At 43.2% G+C, this 23,111-nt stretch overlaps 3 protein-coding genes across 3 annotated transcripts; 1 reads left to right on the forward strand and 2 right to left on the reverse strand.

The window, feature by feature from the left end:
* The first annotated feature begins 179 nt into the window (after positions 1-179).
* Positions 180-2,279, forward strand: LOC124270546 (glycine, alanine and asparagine-rich protein-like). Its single transcript, XM_046705566.1, has one exon. It carries the CDS (start codon positions 180-182, stop codon positions 2,277-2,279), a length of 2,100 nt encoding a protein of 699 aa, XP_046561522.1.
* Positions 2,280-6,717: 4,438 nt separating this feature from the next.
* LOC124270547 (fibroin heavy chain-like) lies at positions 6,718-8,847 on the reverse strand. The gene has a single exon (XM_046705567.1). It carries the CDS (start codon positions 8,845-8,847, stop codon positions 6,718-6,720), a length of 2,130 nt encoding a protein of 709 aa, XP_046561523.1.
* A 7,727-nt stretch (positions 8,848-16,574) lies between these two features.
* LOC124270548 (fibroin heavy chain-like) lies at positions 16,575-18,650 on the reverse strand. The gene has a single exon (XM_046705569.1). It carries the CDS (start codon positions 18,648-18,650, stop codon positions 16,575-16,577), a length of 2,076 nt encoding a protein of 691 aa, XP_046561525.1.
* Positions 18,651-23,111: the final 4,461 nt, after the last annotated feature.

The raw sequence follows: 23,111 nt of genomic DNA on the forward strand, positions 1-23,111 counted from the left end.
TTCATGTTCGTTCGGGACAAACGAAATATGTCTGCAGCGCATATTTTCAAAAAAAACAAAGTTTGAGGGTCAAGTAAAATATGAATAAACAAACCCATAATTTGACCAACGTTCAACAATGTGTTTTTCAGTGTCTCCTCGTCGCCGTCGTCGCTCTGTGCGGCATTGTCGTATCAAGCATGTCCTACAACAACAACTTTGGCGCTGCCAGACAGCTTGGCCACGTTGCCTCGGGTCTCAACGACTACGGCAAGGGACAATATGGAGGCGCCGAGGGTCTTCGTCGTTACGGAAGCTACAACAAAGCGGCCAATGTCAACAATAAAGCCGCCGACAACTACGCCGCCCGCGGTAACAACTACCACAAGGCTGCTGACCATGCCAGCGCAAAGGGGGACGCCGCCTCCAACTACTACGGCCACAAGAACGCCGCTCACGCTGACAAAGCCTCCGGTGCTGCCGCTCTGGCCAACAAAGCCAACTACCACGATGCTGCTGCCACAAAGTACGCAAGGAAGGACGGTGCATCCAAAGCTGCTGCCAACAACGACTACGCCAACAACAACTACTACAGAAAGGGGGACGTCTACAACACTGGAGTCCACTACGGCTTCGACAAGAAGTATAACAAGAACGCCGATGAGGGCGGTGACTACGAAATTCTTGATGACAGCTCTTCCCACAACCTCGACGAATACCGTGATAAGAGCAAGGCTTACAGCGCTGCCAACAGCGACCACGCCGCCAACAAATATGCTGCTGATCGCTCTCATGCTCTGAAAGACAGCAAGTACGGTAAGGACGCCAGCAAGGCTCAATACGGTAATGGTAAATACGGCTCTGCTGCTAGTCAGGCTGCCAAGAACGGTGCTGCCAACCACGGTTACGACGGCAAACTTAACGAAGCTGCCGGAAGCAACAAATACTACGCCAACGCCCACGATGCTGCCGTCGACAAACATGACGAGTTCGCTGGCAAGAACGCCTACTACAACAGAAGGAACGCTGCTAATGCTGCTGCACAGGCTGCCAAAAACATCGCCGGATATGGAGGTCTCGCCCATGGTGCTCATGGCGTCGCTGGTGGTGCTGGTTTCCAAGGTGTATCTGGAGGTGTTCTCGGCGGAGTAGGATACGGCAAGGGCTACGGTAACCAGTACGGCCGTGGATACAACAATGGCTACCTTGGACATGACGCACACAACAACAAGTACTACGGTGCTGCCGTCCAAGGTCAACACGCTAACCACTTTGATGGTGCTTCCAATGCCGCCCTCGCCAAAACCGGAGGATACGGATCTAAGCTGGGTGACTCAAGCCGAAACAAGGCCGGTGCCGCCTATCACAGAGACGGCTACAACAACGCTCACGCCAATGACTACTACAAGTCTGGAGCTGCAGCTGCCAACAACAACGCCTACAGATACAATAAGGACGGTGCCGCTGCCGACAACCATGGATTTAGTCACTCCGGTGCCGACGCTGCCAGTCTCTATGACAACAAAGCCGCCGCTCACGACAATGCCAAATCTGCCTACGCCAAAGACGACTACAGACGTAAGTACAACGAGGGTGCCAAGAAACACCATCTGGTCAAGAAGTTCCACCATCATTCTAAAGCCGGCGGCAACAACTACGAGCGTCTCAACTACGACAAGAAGGACTACAGGGACAACTTTGGACAGAACGCCAATGCCGCTCATGCCAACGCAAAGAAATACTCTCAGAACCTGTACCAGAACGCTGCCAATGCCGCCGCCCATAACAACGACAAATATGCGGCCAACCACGCCAACAAAGCCTCCAACTACTACGATGCTGCTGATGCTGCCAACGGCAACGCCGCAAAGAAATCCAACTACTACAACAAAAACGCCGCTGCCTCTGCTGGTGCTGCCAACGCTGCTGGCAAATCCTATTATGGCAACCACAACAAAGCCGCTGCTACGTATGCCAAGGGTCTCAACGACTACGCCCACAACCAGTACGGCAACAACGGTCACGCCTACAACGCCAAACATGCTGCTGCCAACCACGCCGGTGCCGCCCACAACACCCCAAGCTACGGTTACGGTGTGGGACACGGACTTGGAGGAGCTGGACGTGGAGTTGTCGGCCTTGGTCACGGCGTCAGTGGATACGGTAATGGTTTCGGCAGAGGAGTTGTCGGCCTTGGAAATGGCGTTGGTGGATTCCGTAACGGAGTTGCCGGCCTTGGTAGAGGCTTTGGCTCTGGTCAAAGTTATGGAGGTTACAACCAGTACCCTTACTACGGGTAAACGGTCATACTCGGATTTCAGTGTGAAAGAGACTTCGCTATTGAAAGCGTAAATGATCAGCGTTGTGTGTTCAAGATATGCCATCTGTATCAGATCCCGAGGTTGTCATGAAGTACTTCTTTAATATGTGTTTTGAAGCAATTGTTGAAACGGGCTTTTATAATTTTATCGTCTTATGAGCAAAATTTCATTAAATCAAGTTTAGATGTAGCGATTGTATGTTAATTATACACAATGAATTGTAGACTTTTTAAATGTTGATAAATATGTTTAGGGCAAGATACGTTACATTGATGTTGACCTAGCTGGCATTCGACAGTACTTAAGGGACATATGGGAAGAGTCTTTGCTCGGTGGTTTCTGTGTGTGAAACAGTTTTCTTTTCTTTTTTCAGTGTTGTTGATGATAATTCATATTGTCAACATAATGCATGATCTTAGCTTAGGTAAATAACAGTACTTTCATGACAACTTCAGATTCTTGTACATGTCTTTGTGTAAGGTGCCCTTTTTTTACCTATCTCCAATAAATATTTTCTTACCAGAAAAATGAATGCTTTGTTATTTTTACTGGGGAAAAGCTTGCTACTTAACATATTGTTTGTATTAGTTTCAACAGAATAATTAAAAGTACTCTCGTGTCACAGGATTATGTTGACTGATTTCTAGAAGTCCATTTATTTAGTTGTTGGAGATACTTGGTATTCTGTTGTAATACTAATTCTTTGTTATCATCGCGATTCCACTTGCCCTAAATACACCCTAGAGCAGACAACATTAATAAGAAAAACAATAATGTTTAAAGGTTTTGAAATATAAAGACGACATGAACGGTTCTAAGCTTAGTTTGACCACTATCTGAAACATGGTGGTGGGGTGGTTAAACCGTCGAGTCCGCTCGTCACGCTGATAGCCTTGGTCGATTGACCACAATGGGTACAATATGTGGTGTTCACGATACGTTTCCCTGGTCTAGTGGATGGGGCGTTTACCCGGAGAACTTAAGGTACTTGGTTCGATCCTAGGTTTCATGCCAAAAGAAGGACGTTCTTGCTGTTACCCTTTCGAAAGGCTGAGTCAGCATAATGTGTTTGAGTGGTGGTGTTCATGATAAACTGAGATATGACCACGGTATCTCCGTGGCTGCACTAAAACAAAACTGCATAACTCTGGATTAGCACACACAGCCACCCACACATGTGCAGATACGTCGATAAATGGAATAGACTTGAATGCAACGTTTAACCCCATTTCATCTTAATCACCCCCAGTCCCCTCAGCCATAGCGCTGGAATGTTTCTACAAGCGGCACAAAACTATACTCATTTACTTTAACTTGGTTTCTGCTTTATCATTATTTTGAGGCGGTTTTGCGTTGAAGGTTCACAATCTGGGGATGGTTTGGCCTCCTGAAGAGTGCAATTATGCTTAATGTTTAAAACATGTAAGTGTTCCATTATTTCGTTGATTTCCCATTTACTCTAGTGTGGATTATGATAAACGTCTTAATGTTTGTCCTGACGCTAAAAACTGCCGGATGTATGCACTAGAAAGACTTTGACCAAAGACTTATAACAAACGTTATCCAAAGTTTACTATGCTCATTACAGTCGCTGAAACACTGCAAATCTATTTCCCGAAACAGAACTATGATACCCGTATAACAAACGTCATCATCGAAAAAACATTATTGTTTGTGTTATTTTTAGCCCCATCTTGTACTTTCATTCGCCCAGCAGCTGATTTTTCAATGATTAATTTCAAGGTTAATTTTCCTCTCCTTTATACGACTGATCATGTGGATCATTTCTGACCAATCATCACAAATGGGCTCTTTAAATCGTGGACAACGGTTCTTTCTTAGAAGAAGCTACTTTCACTTTCACAGTTGCCTTTATAACAATTAGAAGTTATACTATTCAGTACGGCTGCACTAAACAAATCATTACATTCTCGTTCCTTTTGATACAAAATGCAAAACACGAATATTTTTTAAATGAAAGGAATCTAAGTACATTTGTTTCATGAGTGAGTTGGGTTTATTGCCGCTTGAACTATATTCAAAGCGACATCAGGGCATATCAGTTCATCGTGGAAGGAAGGGGCGGTTGGGTAGCCTAGTGGTTAAAGCGTTGGCTCGTCACGCCGAAGACCCGGGTTCGAATCCCCACATGGGCACATTGTGTGAAGCCCATTTCTGGTGTCCCCGCCGTGATATTGCTGGAATATTGGCATATCATTCAATGAGGAATCTTTACAACTCAATATATCTCACCACGGGTATGGTTATGGGGAACATAAAACATAGCCGGGGCGAACCGGGCGAACACCCTAAATTTGTGTACATGTAGTGAGTGAGTTGGGTCGAGAACAGGGTAGGGATGCTGATCTCATGATATCCCCTTGGTACCCAGATCCAAGTTCCCTGTTTGTTGCAATATACGACAATACCGTTATTACTATAGCCTGGCTGCTTTTGTGTTGACTAGCATATGGTAATGGAATCTTTACAACTCAATATATCTCTCCTTTTTAAATAAACAAAATAACCGTGATGTTTATATATGTATCATCTACCTAGATATCTTTGCCCGTTTTTATCATCTAGACTTGAAACCAAACGTTGATGTTTCGGTGATCCCGAAGCATACAACGTCATGGAAACAAGTTCCTGTGTATTCAAATGAGTGACGTTTCAATATGGATTCTTGCATCATTACTTTATTTTGATAACGGTGAAAGAATCTGTATCGAAACGTCGCTATAGATGAAAAACAAGAAGTTGTTATCTATAAAGTTCGTTTTTTTGTCATCAGCTTCTGGAATGAAGTTCGTGAAAGTTATAAGTTGGACGAACATGAATACAGGTCACCTGATGAAGGAGTGAGTGAGTGAGTTTTACGCCGCTTTTAGCAATATTCCAGCAATATCACGACGGGGGACACCAGAAATGGGCTTCACACATTGTACCCATGCGGGGACTCGAACCCGGGTCTTCGGCGTGACGAGCGAACGCCTTAAACACTATAGGCCTGATGAAGGAGCAATGGGTAGCTTTGAAACGTCGTGAAAAAGAATTAAAAGGTTGTTATCCATAAAAATACGCGTCATGGATTCATCTTTTAGAATGTTCATCGAACAGTAGGAATACATGATAACAGTCGAGAAACTGTTAACAATTCCTATCGATGACAGGGGTGAAAATAACCCATTGCCCGACGTCCGAGTCCAGTGTTTTTTTCTGTCGGGCAAGCAAATTTGTATATCACACTGTACCGGTGTCTAGTTGACTTTCCAATGTTAATTATGTTGTTTATCTAAAAAATCAACAAGAAAACGGACGGTATAGTGGAAAAATTATCAGGGCAAGTGATTTTACATGTGCCACTGTACCGGAGTACACTAGCAATATTAAAGTTATTTCCACCTCTGCGATGATATACCAACATATCAGGGTAAGTCTGACTGGCTTGAAATAGGTAGCACCGGGTCCGTTCTAAAAAGCGCTAAGTTGATCTTCCGTTCCTTAACCTACTTATGTTGACTATTGTAGCACCGTGACCGTTGTGTGGACCGAGGCACGGGGGTATATTTGACTGCACACATTTGACCTTGGATAAGGACAAACTTTATGGATGAACAACTTCTTTATTCAGGTGATTGCGACGTTTCGATACAGATTCTTCTATCGTTGTCAAGCAGGTCCTCCTTTCACAAAGCACTAAGGTGATCGTAAGTCACTAAGGTAACCTTAGTGCAATGTTAAAGAATGGGAGTTAAGGTTAACCTTAGTAAAGGTTGCTTCGTGAAAAGAGTCCCTGGACGATACAAGAATCTTTATCGAAACGTCGCATAACTTGAATAAAGAAATTGTTCATCCATAAAGTTTGTCCTTATCTGACTATCCAACTTCTAGAGATGCCACTCAAAGACGTTAATGGCCTAATTTGCGTATTGTTCTGTTATATTGTGTTAATGTAAATCCGTTAGATTCCTTAGATAAAACACAAGGGAACATTTTCCAGACAATATTTATTCTTTGTTTAGGAAAAATGCATGAATCACAATGCAAAAGCAAACAAGACAACAATGTAATCTTTACAACGACAACGAATATACTGGAATATCTACAAAACAATTTCTTGAATTTAAATTTTTAAAAACAGGTTGATGAGTCTTATCAATATCTTCTTTTTTCATTATGAATATAAAATCAGTTGCGTAATATGCTGTTCTTAGCTTAAGGCTTTTACTGCATGTGTTTTATAGAGGGCAAGTAACAGTACTTGCAAATTACAAATCTCCGCTTCACCAGCGGATTTAGTTGCACTCGTCATAACACATAATACGGATAAGACATACGAACACGCACACACATAAATCAGGTAAAAATCATTCAAACGTTAAGCCCTTGCACACTGCACACTTTTCCCATGTTCCTAGTAGTAGGGATAGTGTCCCACCCCTGTGTTCACTCCGAACCCTCCCACAGCACCAAATCCCTTCCCAAGGCTAGAAACTCCCTTTATAACGCCTGCAGCGTTGTTGAAGCTACCGACGTGGTTTCCAAGACCGACAACTCCTTTACCCACACCGACCCCGTTACCGAAGCCGCGAAAGCCGTGACCAAGGCCGACAACTCCATGTGCAGATCCTCCGTGTCCGACACCGTAACCGTAGCTTAGGGTGTCGTGGGTGGCATCGGCATGGTGGGCAGCAGCACCGTGAGCGGCGTTGTAGGCGTGGCCGTTGTTACCGTACTGGTTATGGGCGTAGTCGTTGAGACCCTTGGCATACGTAGCAGCGGCGTTGTTGTGGTTGTCATAATAGGATTTGCCAGCAGCGTTGGCAGCACCAGCAGAGGCAGCGGCATTTTTGTTATAGTAGTTGGATTTCTTTGCGGCGTTTCCGTTGGCAGCATCAGCAGCATCGTAGTAGTTGGAGGCTTTGTTGGCGTGGTTGGCAGCATATTTGTCGTTGTTATGGGCGGCGGCGTTGGCAGCGTTCTGGTACAGGTTCTGAGAGTACTTCTTTGCGTTGGCATGAGCGGCATTGGCGTTCTGTCCAAAGTTGTCCCTGTAGTCCTTCTTGTCGTAGTTGAGACGCTCGTAGTTGTTGCCGCCGGTTTTAGAATGATGGTGGAACTTCTTGACCAGATGGTGTTTCTTGGCACCCTCGTTGTACTTACGTCTGTAGTCGTCCTTGGCGTAGGCAGATTTGGCATTGTCGTGAGCGGCGGCTTTGTTGTCATAGAGACTGGCAGCGTCGGCACCGGCGTGACTGAAGCCATGGTTGTTGGCAGCGGCACCGTCCTTGTTGTATCTGTAGGCGTTGTTGTTGCCAACTGCAGCTCCAGACTTGTAGTAGTCGTTGGCGTGAGCGTTGTTGTTACCGTCTCTGTGATAGGCGGCACCGGCCTTGTTTCGGCTTGAGTCACCAAGTTTAGATCCGTATCCTCCGGTTTTGGCGACGGCGGCATTGGCAGCACCATCATAGTGGTTAGCGTGTTGACCTTGGACGGCGGCACCGTAGTACTTGTTGTTGTGTGCGTCATGTCCCAGGTAGCCATTGTTGTATCCGTGGCCGTACTGGTTACCGTAGCCCTTGCCGTATCCTACTCCTTTGCCGAGAAGACCTCCAGACACACCTAGAACACCAGCACCACCAGCGACGCCATGGGCACCATGGGCGAGACCTCCATATCCGGCGATGTTTTTGGCAGCCTGTGCAGCAGCATTAGCAGCGTTCCTTCTGTTGTAGTAGGCGTTCTTGCCAGCGAAGTCGTCATGTTTGTTGACGGCAGCATCGTGGGCGTTGGCGTAGTATTTGTTGCTTCCGGCAGCTTCGTTAAGTTTGCTGTCGTAACCGTGGTTGGCAGCACCGTTCTTGGCAGCGTGGCTAGCAGCAGAGCCGTATTTACCGTTACCATACTGAGCCTTGCTGGCGTCCTTACCGTACTTGCTGTCTTTCAGAGCATGAGATCGATCAGCAGCATATTTGTTGGCGGCGTGGTCTCTGTTGGCAGCGCTGTAAGCCTTGTTCTTATCACGGTATTCGTCGAGGTTGTGGGAAGAGCTGTCATCAAGAATTTCGTAGTCCCCGCCCTCATCGGCGTTCTTGTTATACTTCTTGTCGAAGCCGTAGTGGACTCCGGTGTTGTAGACGTCCCCCTTTCTGTAGTAGTTGTTGTTGGCGTAGTCGTTGTTGGCAGCAGCTTTGGAGGCATCGTCCTTCTTTGCGTACTTTGTGGCAGCAGCATCGTGGTAGTTGGCTTTGTTGGCCAGAGCGGCAGCACCGAAGGCTTTGTCAGCGTGAGCGGCGTTCTTGTGGCCGTAGTAGTTGGAGGCGGCGTCTCCCTTTGCGCTGGCATGGTCAGCAGCCTTGTGGTAGTCGTTACCGTGGGCGGCGTAGTTGTCTGCGGCTTTGTTGGCGGCATTGGCGGCTTTGTTGTAGCTTCCGTAACGACGAAGACCCTCGGCGCCTCCATATCGTCCTTTGCCGTAGTCGTTGAGACCCGAGGCAACGTGGCCAAGCTGTGCGGCAGCTCCAAAGTTGTTGTTGTAGGACATGCTGGATACGACAACGCCGCACAGAGCGACGAAGGCGACGAGGAGACACTGAAAAACATAGATTATCCTGATAATTGCTGATCTAACGATGTTGTATTTTCAAAATCTTCAACGACGGAATTTTCCATATTGAGAAGCTTGAGACGAACTCGATTCCCAATTTCGGTACAACGTACGTGTGAGGCCCTACATTGGTGTCCCAAACTTCACTGTGTCTTGATTTCTGGTAAAGGGTAAAACCTAGTTTATATGTAGTACTAAATATTTCTGATATTAAACCGAAATAAAACACGTATATTCGAGAATAGAGTATGTCCATTTTACACAAGTTATAAAAAACGAAGATGAATGACTTATTACGAGTAACGCCAACTTGGACTGCTTCGTGCATGTATCAACATACATCTATTACACCTTTCAACAATACAGTTTAAGTGACCAAATAGAATACAAACGAACACAAGATTATGGAAAAGGGGTATGTTGACAAAAATTCGTGTAAAACTGGAGATAAAGAGAGCCGGATGTTTAGAAGAATCAGACAATTTTGTTTGCGCACCTGGAAGGACAAAATGCATTTCGTATTTTCCTTGAAATGGAATCTAGAAATTAGAAATTAAAGGCGATAGCTACTCATGGGATAATATCTATGACGTGCACACACGCCTTTTCACCCATAAGAAATATACCTGTATAGTCTGTAGTATATCTTTATTATATTTAAAAACTAGTCATTTTCAATTCAGAATTAACTTCTGACGTTTTTAAATACGGGAACGAAAAGAAAGGTTCTATTTCATAAAAACACAAAGCCAGTGGCTCAGAGTTATCCGCCCTTGGTTTGCACTTCAATCATGAAAAACAATGCATGATAGAAGTCAATCCAGGCAAAGTCGTTCCTGACTCAAACCCAAACATTATAGGACTGTATCAACTGAAAACCCATATTTATGAGACAGATGAAACCAGAATGTTTTTAGGTGAATCGTGCCTAACAAACTCATTTCAGTATGCAACATTATTACGTGGAAAATATTACTAACCACACAAATGAAACCAGAATGTTTAGGTGAATCGTGCCTAACAAACTCCTTACATTTTGCAACGTTATAACGTGGAAAATATACTATTACACAGATGACACTGAAAAAATACATTATAATCCTTTCCTTACGAACAACTTACATTGAGGTATTAACTGAATAATATACGTATATATGACACAGATGGGAGCAGAAAAAATCTCCCAAGTGGTCTAAATCCTAAATCTACTATGTATCCTTACAATCTATCTAGGTATTAACTTTATAGCAACAGTATAAGAGTAGATACAAGATCATTAGCAGTAGAATAACTTGCAACCAGGAGCTCTTACCTTCATGCTGATGGAGAGAGTGTTGTGCCTGGGCTCTGTGTTGCCTGACTTATATCCCTCCGTAGTCAACGTCGTAAAGTTTAACTGTAGCTTAATGAGGGGTCATATCATCACCGGTGTCGTTAAAGAGACAATGGCGGTCCCGTCATGAAATCAACTTCAATGAAAGGGGTTTGAGTCAGACAATAGTGTTACCTCACTCACGGCGGGGGAGGGGCATTAGCGAGGACAGATCTGATGAAAACTTTATTTCATCAGGTCGAGAAAGTCTGCATGTGATTATGAAGTAAATAGACGTGAATATATTACAGGATTGTTGGATTCAACTGGAAAATCGCTGTGTTTAGAAATGCTTCGTGAGATGCTAATCTTATTAATATTAAAACTTAAATCTTTGAAGCAAAGTTTGAAAAGTGCAGAAATTATATGAACATTTTTTACCAACAGTAAAATAATTGATTATTAATGTAAATGTTCACCGCAAAATAATTTATAAATAAGCACATAGTCTTTTTTCTGGTCAAGTTCTCTTATCTAAATCGCTCAACAATAATTATTACAATTAGTAATGAGAGAGAAACCATTGAATCAATTAGCCGTGATACGTTCAAGTGTGATATTTTTGTTATATCTTGCTGACTCTTTATTCCAGTGATTGAAATTCAACTTGAATATCATTTTACATAAGCCAGGCGGTTTAGAATAATTAAGTCACCCATACATTTATATTAATTGCTTCACTGAGAATACCAAGTCTCTGTGAACCTAATCGGGATGAAGATATGTAAATAGAAGGCCTGAGAGTTGGGTTGTTTTTCAGTAATTAAATCTGACGAGAATACTTATCATACAATTTGTGGCTGACAGCATAGCATTTCACTATCAAGTATCTAATCTAAATACAGAAAAGTGGACTTTCAAGTAAATATGAACTTTTTTTCATGAAATAATGTGCGCATATGTTTAACTGTATGCCCCACTCACATATTCTGTATACGTGTAAACCAGGTGACCCGTTGTTCGAGGCACCGTAATTATAAATGCACAATTTCGCCCTTTGATCGTGAGTTCAAATTCCGGCTTGTCCAGATTGCATGTATATTTCTAGGTTTGTCAATACATTATTTGTGCTCGGGGTTCAGTAAAGTGTCTTTAATCAACATTCTATAATCACGAGAAATCTTTAAATGTTTTCATTATTCCGACTACATATCACAAGCATGGTACACATAATCAAAGCTTAGAACCCCCTCCTATACAGATTTACATAAATACCTATATACAATAAATACACCAAATGACAGAATGGGATGAAGCAAAATACAGAAATCGTTTGGTTTTCTTCATATATGCATATTTCGTTCATATGCTTAAGTATAACGGCATTGCCAACTCGCATCAGGTCAATATTAACACCACAAGTACATGTATTTTTCAGAGGGGCAATTCGTTTCTAGATGATTTAATAGATAGACATGCAATGAACGAATTATATGGATTCACATGGGCACCTTTGTTGGAACCCTTTCCAAATAAATTATGTTGAACAACCCTCCATAGATGCAGCTAACTGACCGTCCGTCACACGATCAAACAGGTTGTGTGTCTTTAGCTTGAGATAAAATTTTGTGATGATGATACGTATCAAGTGGACCCGTGAAGATCCGGGTTAGAATTGGTCTTCAGCTTGTCGTGAGAGGCGACTAACGGGATCGGGTGGTCAGGCTCGCTCACGTGGTTGACGCATGTCATCGTATCCCAATGGCGTACATCGATGCTCATGCTGTTGATCACTGGATTGTCTGGTCCAGACTCGATTATTTACAGACCGCCGCCATTTAGCTGCAATATTGCTGAGTGTGGCGTTAAACAACAAACAAACCAACCAACGTATCAACTGAGCCTTCAGTAATAAGGCATTTGTAACATTTACAGAAAATTAAACAAACATCCCATTTCACGAGTGCATCCATCTCAATACTGTGTATTTAGTTTAGCGTATTGAATAACTCAGAGTCCAGCCAAGCTCGTATGTCTATGCGTTTTCCCATATTTAACCTCTAACATATGCATAAATGTATCGCAAGTGACCATTCTGTAATAAGGTTCATGTATTTGTAATATTTAAAGAAATTCCCATTTCACATTGAATTATTATCACGAATGAATCCATCCAAATGACAACTTTTAATTTTTAAAATGTTTCAATCATTTCAAGTTCAAGTTGAGCCATTTAGGCCACAGCAGGCATATCGGCCAATCATTGTTCCTCAACTATTGTGTGTGGTAACACTTGTCTGCAATGAAAACTGTCTGCAATGTAAATCTACACAGAAGAGCACATGTGGAAGAGCTCTATTAGAAATGTCATTATATAGCCCAAACATATTCAATGATGTTAAAGTTAATATTTATATAGGGCCTGTTCCAACAAACTGCACTGAGGCACTCGGACAAAGGCACTGTAAAAAAAGCTGTGTTTTTCGCATTCGCTTGAACTGGTTTGCACATGTCCTGGATGTTGTTTGGCAGATTACTGGGTCCTGCTTTGGAGAAGGATCTATCATCGAAAGTCTTTATTTTGGTAGGTGGTATCGCAAACATTCGTGATGCTCTTTTTCTCAGAGTCCGCAAGGTAATGTAATGTCTGACAATTTAAAAAAGAAATTTGAAAGCTGTAGTACTCGCTATATCCGTTACCCAGTGAACTCACATACTTATTAGCGTACACTTGTCAAAGGTGGGTCATACTTTTCCGTCTCCGTTTTAACTAAATTTACATTACAAATATGTTTAGAAACACAAAACAATTCTAAACCCGCAATATGGACGCGTTGAGGTCTGAACGTGTTTAGGCTCTAGGGAAAGAACTGCGGATCTGTAATATGGAATGAGTGAGTGAGTGTGGTTTTACGCCGCTTTTAGCAATATACCAGCAATATCACGGCGGGGACAGCAGAAATGGGCTTCACGCATTGTACTCTTGTGGGGACAAGAAGAACCCGGGTCTTCGTCGTGACAAGCGAACGCTTAAACCACTAGGCTACCTCATCGCCCCAAATAATATGGAAAGTGTGAGGGGGGACAACCTAAAAACATTAAGGGTCTATTGTGGTTATCAAACATAGAATTAATGCCAGCTTAACTTTTTCTCGGTGAACGCAATGACATTAGTGACACAGAACCCCCAACATTATATTAACACTTCACTTTTAAAAACTCGACGGGATCAGAAACTGCAACGTTTTGTTATGTGTTCCTTCATGACACCATTCGTGCTGCGGAGTCTTGCGGAGACCTGCGGAGACCTGCGGAGACCAGCAGAGACTGTTGTTGCCGCAGGTCATAATTTTCTTATCACCTTTAATTCAGCTTTGTTTATTAGTATATTTAAATGTTGTTATTAGTGCATGTGAACCTGAGCTACACATGTCATTTCAATGGACATTATACGTCTAACCCAAACATGCCATTATGGCATTGCTTTAATAATCACTTTATTTCAACATAATCCCAGACATGTTATATCACCGGGATGTTGTGTTTTGGTGGTGTTAAGGCCGTGAGTCGAAAGCGCATATGATTATTTCGTAATGTAATCACCTATAACTAACTACTTAATCTGAATAAGAAAAAACAGATAATCTTTCCTTGATGTAGATCATGTAGATCATAATCTTGATGACTTGTAACATTTAGATGATTAAGAAAACATTCAAGGATAAGGCGAATGTCCGAATAGCTCAGGTAACATATTTCACGTGTGATGGCAAGCATAATTATGGATCCTGTCATTTTGTTGTTGAAATGTTATATGGAGCCGTTGACAGAGCATTTCACCGATTACACACCGGGCGTTCAAAGTGTTAGTCACTCATGAAAATACAATAGGATGAATCCGAAATTTTGATGAGGCCCTGGTCGAGAGCATTCATACTGTGTCCGTTTTGGAGACGCCCACGAAGAGGATCATGACCGTTCCCCTTCCGTAAACCTATGTTAAAGTAGTGGAGCTATGATCGTGCTATTGTCGATTTGTTGAAAGGTGCTTCATTCAGGGTGTTCACCTGGACAGATCACTGCGAGGTGTATCCCAGCTTATACAGTGTCATACAGAGACAGCCATGTTAAAGTATTGGAGCTATGATCGTGCTATTGTCGATTTGTTGAAAGGTGCTTCATTCAGGGTGTTCACCAAGACAGATCACTGCGAGGTGTATCCCAGCTTATACAGTGTCATACAGAAACAGCCATGTTAAAGTATTGGAGCTATGATCGTGCTATTGTCGATTTGTTGAAAGGTGCTTCATTCAGGGTGTTCACCAAGACAGATCACTGCGAGGTGTATCCCAGCTTATACAGTGTCATACAGAAACAGCCATGTTAAAGTATTGGAGCTATGATCGTCCTATTGTCGATTTGTTGAAAGGTGCTTCATTCAGGGTGTTCACCAAGACAGATTACTGCGAGGTGTATCCCAGCTTATACAGTGTCATACAGAAACAGCCATGTTGTTAAAGCTATGATCGGCTATTGTCGATTTGTTGAAATGATCGTGTTCACCTATTACTCGAGGTGTTTGTTGAAGAAAGGATCGTGCTTCATTCAGGTTCATTCACCTGGACAGATCACTGCGAGGTGTATCCCAGCTTATACAGTGTCATACAGAAACAGCCATTGTGTTAAAGTATTGGAGCTATGATCGTATTGGAGCTGCTATTGTCGATTTGTTGAAAGGTGCACCTCATTCTGCGAGGTGTATCACCTGGACAGATCACTGCGAGCTATGATCGTGTATCCCATTTGTTGAAAGGTGCTTCATTCAGGGTGTTATATACTGCGATGTGTCATACAGTGTCACAGCCATGTTAAAGTATTGGAGTTATGATCGTCCTATTGTCGATTTGTTGAAAGGTGCTTCATTCAGGGTGTTCACCTGGACAGACTGCAGATCAGTGCATACAGAAACAGCCATGTTAAAGTATTGGAGTTATGATCGTCCTATTGTCGATTTGTTGAAATCATTCAGGGTGTTCAAGACAGATCACTGCGAACAGCCAGTGTTAAAGTATTGGAGCTATGATCGTCCTATTGTCGATTTGTTGAAAGGTGCTTCATTCAGGGTGTTCACCTGGACAGATCACTGCGAGGTGTATCCCAGCTTATACAGTGTCATACAGAAACAGCCATGTTAAAGTATTGGAGCTATGATCGTCCTATTGTCGATTTGTTGAAAGGTGCTTCATTCAGGGTGTTCACCTGGACAGATCACTGCGAGGTGTATCCCAGCTTATACAGTGTCATACAGAAACAGCCATGTTAAAGTATTGGAGTTATGATCGTCCTATTGTCGATTTGTTGAAAGGTGCTTCATTCAGGGTGTTCACCTGGACAGATTACTGCGAGTTGCACCCAGGCTTATACAGCGTGTGGAATGTGTACACTAGCCGCGTGACAGATGCCAGTTCATAATTTGATTCAGACATAGAGCAATATACGCAACCCATCAAAAGTTTAAACTCACTTAAAGCACTCACTACATGTTACGTATATATATATGATTTCATCGAAGATGAATTTCTCCACTAACTTGGGGGAACCTACTGCAATCCTCATGCAGATGAATTGCACAAGGATCATGCATCAAATTGCTGAAAAGCATGTGCAAATATCGTGCATGTAAACAGCTGAGTTTCGGTGTAAAGTTTTGCTAAGAATTCGCCAATTTTCACTGAGTTTCATCATTTATTGAACTCATGACAATAATCTTTTCAAGGTTACGAATTTGTTTTACAATACATCAGTGAGTTCAAAGTTGTGATGGGTAATATATTTGCTGAAGGCGGTGTAAGGCTACATTCAGTGAAAGTATTGTGTTCCACTCGGTCTTGTTTTGTATAATGGACACTAAACAAATTTATCCGACAACATTTATTCTTACGATTGGGTGAAAGTAAGACATAAATCACATGACAATTGACACAAAAGGTACTACATGCAAAGGAACCAGTTAGAAATACTGTGTGTACAGGGAAATTCTTGATTTCTTCTGAAATGTTCCTTTCAATACCACCTTTCTTAACATAAATATTTCACTATAGGTATTTATCTGAACAGCAATTACATGTACAATCAAAAAGTTATCTAGGTTCCGAACTGCACTTATTTGTTCCAGATTATACCTTACAATTTAGTAAAACAAACAATACACACACACACACACACACAACACAAAACACACACACACAACAAACGAGAGGTAAAAAAACATTCACACTTCCTCATTCATATCAAAGGCACAGGGTTTGTGCAGTAAGGATGGTGTTGAAAACGGTCGACCACATATCACCGTTTACCCGTAGTAAGGGTACTGGTTATAACCTCCATAGCCTCTACCAAGGCCGGCAACTCCGTTCCCGAATCCACTGACGCCGTTACCAAGGCCGGCAACTCCGTTCCCGAATCCACTGACGCCGTTACCAAGGCCGACAACTCCACGGCCAGCTCCTCCAAGTCCGTGTCCGACACCGTACCCGTAGCTGGGGGCGTTGTGGGCGGCACCGGCGTGGTTGACAGCAGCACCGTGAGCGACGTTGAAAGCGTGACCGTTGTTACCGTACTGGTTGTGGGCGTTGTCGTTGAGGCTCTTGGCCTTGGCAGCAGCGGCGTTGTTGTGGTTGTAATGAAGAGACTTGGCGGCAGCGTTGGCAGCACCAGCAGAGGCAGCGGCGTTTTTGTTGTAGTAGTTGGATTTCTTTGCGGCGTTTCCGTTGGCAGCATCAGCAGCATCGTAGTAGTTGGAGGCTTTGTTGGCGTGGTTGGCCGCATATTTGTCGTTGTTATGGGCGGCGGCATTGGCAGCGTTCTGGTACAGGTTCTGAGAGTATTTCTTTGCGTTGGCATGAGCGGCATTGGCGTTCTGTCCAAAGTTGTCCCTGTAGTCTTTCTTGTCGTAGTTGAGACGCTCGTAGTTGTTGCCGCCGGCCTTAGAATGATGGTGGAACTTCTTGACCAGATGGTGTTTCTTGGCACCCTCGTTGTACTTTCGTCTGTAGTCGTCCTTGGCGTAGGCAGATTTGGCATTGTCGTGAGCGGCGGCTTTGTTGTCATAGAGACTGGCAGCGTCGGCACCGGCGTGACTAAATCCATGGTTGTTGGCAGCGGCACCGTCCTTATTGTATCTGTAGGCGTTGTTGTTGGCAGCTGCAGCTCCAGACTTGTAGTAGTCGTTGGCGTGAGCGTTGTTGTAGCCGTCTCTGTGATAGGCGGCACCAGCCTTGTCTCGGCTAGAGTCAGCCAGTTTAGATCCGTATCCTCCAGATTTGGCAAGGGCGGCATTGGCAGCACCATCATAGTGGTCAGCGTGTTGACCTTGGGCGCCGGCATCGTAGTACTTGTTGTTGTGTGCATCATGTCCGAGGTAGCCATTGTTGTATCCGTGGCCGTACTGGTTACCGTAGCCCTTGCCGTATCCTACTCCTTTGCCGAGAAGACCTCCAGATACACCTAGAACACCAGCACTACCAGCGACGGCATGGGCACCATGGGCGAGACCTCCATATCCGGCGATGTTGTTGGCAGCCTGTGCAGCAGCATTAGCGGCGTTCCTTCTGTTGTAGTAGGCGTTCTTGCCAGCGAACTCGTCATGTTTGTTGACGGCAGCATCGTGGGCGTTGGCGTAGTATTTGTTGCTTCCGGCAGCTTCGTTGAGTTTGCCGTCGTAGCCGTGGTTGGCAGCACCGTTCTTGGCAGCCTGACTAGCTGCAGAGCCGTATTTACCGTCACCGTATTGAGCCTTGCTGGCGTCCTTACCGTACTTGCTGTCTTTCAGAGCATGAGAGCGACCAGCAGCATATTTGTTGGCGGCGTGGTCTCTGTTGGCAGCGCTGTAAGCCTTGTTCTTATCACGGTATTCGTCGAGGTTATGGGAAGAGCTGTCATCAAGAATTTCGTAGTCACCGCCATCATCGGCGTTCTTGTTATACTTCTTGTCGAAGCCGTAGTGGACTCCGGTGTTGTAGACGTTCCCCTTTCTGTAGTAGTTGTTGTTGGCGTAGTCGTTGTTGGCAGCAGCTTTGGAGGCATCGTCCTTCCTTGCGTACTTTGTGGCAGCAGCATCGTGGTAGTTGGCTTTGTTGGCCAGAGCGGCAGCACCGGAGGCTTTGTCAGCGTGAGCGGCGTTCTTGTGGCCGTAGTAGTTGGAGGCGGCGTCTCCCTTTGCGCTGGCATGGTCAGCAGCCTTGTGGTAGTCGTTACCGTGGGCGGCGTAGTTGTCGGCGGCTTTGTTGGCGGCATTGGCCGCTTTGTTGTAGCTTCCGTAACGACGAAGACCCTCGGCGTCTCCATATTGTCCCTTGCCGTAGTCGTTGAGACCCGAGGCGACGTGGCCAATCTGCCTGGCAGCGCCAAAGTTGTTGTTGTAGGACATGCTGGATACGACAACGCCGCACAGAGCGACGACGGCGACGAGGAGACACTGAAAATACATAATTATGAATAAACTGAAGTTTAAAGCCTGTTGGTAAGATGGTACACTTGATGATGGTTTGAAAAAAACTGTTTGGAATCATCATTGCAGCTTTTCACGTTTTACTCTTACAAATTGCTTTTGCAATTCTTCATTGAATTCTAAGGCACATATCCATATTGCTCCATTGAATTTTCTAGTTATTAATACACACTGTATGTAAGACTGATTTTGTTATTATCAAGTAAGAATCTTGTGTTGAAGTGATCATTGTTTCTGGATGCCACCATCATTCAAGCCACATCACAGTAGGGAATACTCATTGAGTTTCACTCATCGTACAGATTCGAACCCATGCGTCTACTGAACGTGCCAACGCTTTAACCATTAACCTATCCCATTATACTTTAATGTGTGATGTTGATGTACAGTATAGACATGTGTATCACTTATAACTGCACTTTAACTTTTAATTTAATTATGAAAATGCCGAAACGCTTTAGACATGAATACTGGAAAGTGTTTTTCATAGCACGATCTTACATTTACTTTACTTCAAGGATGTGGATATGTTTACAGATAAAATCGATTTGAGAAAGAGTGTGGTAAGATCATCATTATCTTTAAGCAATCAAGCGTAGACTGAAGAAACCTTTCACAGAGAAATCGCATCCTGTACGCTTATTATACACCAGGAGGCCACCGGCCGTTCTCTAGTTCCAAACATTATTGCACTATCATGGGATATCGCCAAATCTCATAGATAAATGAACAGAATGACACTGGTACCTACATAACCATAAGGGCAAAAAGACCTCATATGTCGCCAGTTTCATAATTGCAATTCCTAAGACTTGATCCAGTTATGTGAATGCAAAGCGAAGAGTTTATTTCTTGTCATAAAACAGTTACAAAACATGCACAATAATTTTGTGAACAAAATGTATTTTGTAAGTTTCATAAAGAAACATACAGAAAGTACTGTTTATGTTCCAGGTTATAAAATCTACTGAAAGGAAGTAACTTTTATAGAAAACCCGGTTCTACTGTACATTTCATACATCGTTAAAATATTTAGTTCTGTATTTAGTCTCCCCTTTTCTTTATTAGATAAAATAGATTATTGGTCGAATATGTTGTGGGTCGAGTAAACATCATATATATGGGATTAAAATGCACCGTTACAATAAGGAATCAAGTGAGAGTATAATCTGATGTAATGTTTTAATCTATATTTAAGCCATGTTTTCATTCACTATAGTCACCAGAAACTGCACACGGGTGTAGTGTCAGTTTGAATTTCTCCGTTAAGACTACAGTGCCAAATGATATGCAGTCATATTTGTGTTTAGAAGGTCTCGGGGCGGTGGTTAAAGCGTTCGCCCGTCACGCCGAAGACCCAGGTTCGATTCCCCACGTGGGTACAATGTGTGAAGCCCATTTCTGCTGTACCCCGCCATGATATTGCTTGAATAGTGCTAAAAGCGGCGTAAAACCCACATCACTCACCCACTCACTCACTCATAAGGTCTCATCGGAAACCATTAATTTGAACTGAAAGGTACATCGTTTAGGCATGTTTGTACGGTTTTTAGGCAATAGTTTTTCTAGCAATTAAGCATCGATTTAAGGTTGGGGTTTAATTAAAGGTACAGTAAAGAACTCGTATAGCGAAGACGCCTTTATCGAATTGAACAACATGATACAATTTCATGCAACTAAAAGAAACGAAGTATGATTCGAAATTTAAGAAACCTTCTACAATAACGTATTTCGCCAGAATAACCAGTGTATACAGTAGGAACAGAAGGAGAAGTTTCATCATAATGATGAAAGGATGATTACTCTTACCTTCATGGTGGCTGAGATGATGTGTCAAGTCTCTCTCTTGCCAGGCTTATATACCTGGCCATTCAACGTCGTAAAGTTTAACTGTAGCTTAATGAGGGGTCACGTCGCCACCGGTGTCGTTGAAGAGACAATGGCTGCCCCATCATGAAATCAGCTTCCATGAAAGGGTTTGCGTCAGATAAAAGTGTTACCTCACTCACGGCAGGGGAGGTGCGGGTCTGTATATTTTCATACTGACTCTTAACGAGTAAATATTTAATATGATTAAAGGATCAAAGCATTACTGAACAGCGTGATACTGAAAACAATAAACCAAACTCTTTCCACGCCTGCAATGTCACACTAAAGAAAAGTTAAACGTACGTATATACAGTTTGCGTATAGCCCTAAACGAATTCCCTCGAGGAGTGTAAAATGAATAATTATGAACTCGGACAATGTCGTCCTTTTGAAAATATGCTATCGTGCATGTATGTTTAAGATAAGCCTGTTCCTAAAAAATATATTTTTATTTTATTTTGCACCAGAAGAGCATTGTGCATACACTGAATAGGACCTTGCATGATGAAATGTGAACTTGCGTTGCTAGGCATCACTCAACGCTTTACCATAACATTAATATCTTTAACTGAAATGGTCGTTGATCATAAACTATTATTCGTGGGTGACCAGTTTCTGTTTCCTTTTTATGTCTCTGTACATAACGAGATAACTCTTGAGAAACATAGAATAGTTCAGGGAAAAGGAAACACATCTAAACACAAACGTGAGAATCAGCAGAAGTATGATTACAATCGCGATAAAATCCTTGTATAACTGATCACTCTGAAGTATTTATATGAGATGCTTGATGCTGGGGAACATTTTCGATGTATTTTCCATGTACGTCGTACATGCATGCCAACCGCGTAATCATTGTATTATAAGGAATTGTTTAATGTATCCCCAAACTGGTAAAGTGTCATCTAACACACGATGCGTAACTCTGACGAGATTAATGGCTTAGTCTTTGAATAATTATATACTGAACATCATTGAAAACGACCAGTCTAAAATTGTCCATATTTTCATCAAGATGGATTTCAGCATGACAATGATCAATGAATATAACAAACATAAATGTCGAAGGGTATGTCCAGTTGAAAAAATGCTTTAGAAACACATTCCTGTCCACAGTATGACTCTTAATTCCAAAATGCATCAACATGCAGCCACGCCATGAAAAAAGCGCTAATTTCATTCTGAAATCATGCTGACTGTGACATTAAAAGCAGGTGTATGAGAACCGATTCTCATTGCTTTACTAACGATTGTGAAACGAGGACAGAGATGCCGAGGTTAACACCTCACGAAAGAGAACGTGCACTAGGCATGATTCATACTCGACAACTTGGACTTGGCCATTCCACCATCGTTAGGCTTCATAGACGACATCAGTAGACAGGCAGCACCAGTGACCTTCAATGCCCTTGGCAACAACGTGTTACGACGCTCCATCAGAATCGCCATATTGACCTTGTCCATATCAGTGATTGAACACTGCCGACTGCCAGGACTGCTGCACTAGTTCAAGGTTGACGTGGGGGTCATCAGCGCTGACTCAATGCGACGCCGTCTACACGCAACAGGGCTCGACGTCCTTACGTTGGACCAATTCTGACTGACAGACATCGTAATGAGCGTATACAATGGGCTAGCAGGCATTTTCAGTAAAGGTTACAACAATGGCATGGTGTGGTAGTCACTGACGAGTCACGTCTTCATCTACGTAATGCTGACGGCCGATTACGTGTTTGGCGTAGACGTTGTGAACGTTATGCTGATGAGCGTGTGGTTCACACAGACCTTTGGGTGGTGGGAGTGTCATGGTCTGGGGTGGAATAAATTACAATCACAGGACTTCCTTCATGTCTGTCAAGGGAGAGTTAATGCCCTTTATTATCGTGAGCAGTTCTTCAGAATCACATCGTATCTGTCTTCAATCACCATCAAGATGTCCATACTTTTCAACAGGACAACGCACGGGCACACACAACAAGACTTTCCATGCAGTATCTGGCCCAGCAACACATCCATATTATTCATTGGCTAGCACAGTCGCCAGATCTATCCCCCATGGAGCACTTGTGGGGCGAAACTGGTCAAAGTCTTTCGCGGCGAAACATTCGGGAACTTGAGGCTGCACTACTGCAGAAGTGGAATGCCATCCTCAAGAACTCTATTCGGACTCTTATTGGCACAATGAGGAGACGTTGAACTGCATGTGTCAATGCAAATGGCGGTCACACGCGATATTGACTTTTCGATTTGACCCCAAGTGTGTTTGATCCTTTCTGACTGTGGAACATTTCAATGAATGAACGTCTTTTCTGTGTTGTTGGTTTTGTCAGTCGTCCATCTGTTATTATCCACTCAAAAAATATCAATTCCTTACACGTGCTTTTAATAATCTGAACTTTTGTAAGTGGTGCGTTTTCAATGATGTTCAGTATATATAATTTCGATAGAAACAAATAATTCCTTTCAATTTGAAAAGGAGCACGCACTTGTCAGATGTAAGATTCATGGTGG

The sequence above is a fragment of the Haliotis rubra genome, unplaced genomic scaffold, assembly GCF_003918875.1.
Source record: "Haliotis rubra isolate DU_JTF1 unplaced genomic scaffold, ASM391887v1 Scf1525, whole genome shotgun sequence".
Classification (NCBI taxonomy): Eukaryota; Metazoa; Mollusca; class Gastropoda; order Lepetellida; family Haliotidae; genus Haliotis; species Haliotis rubra.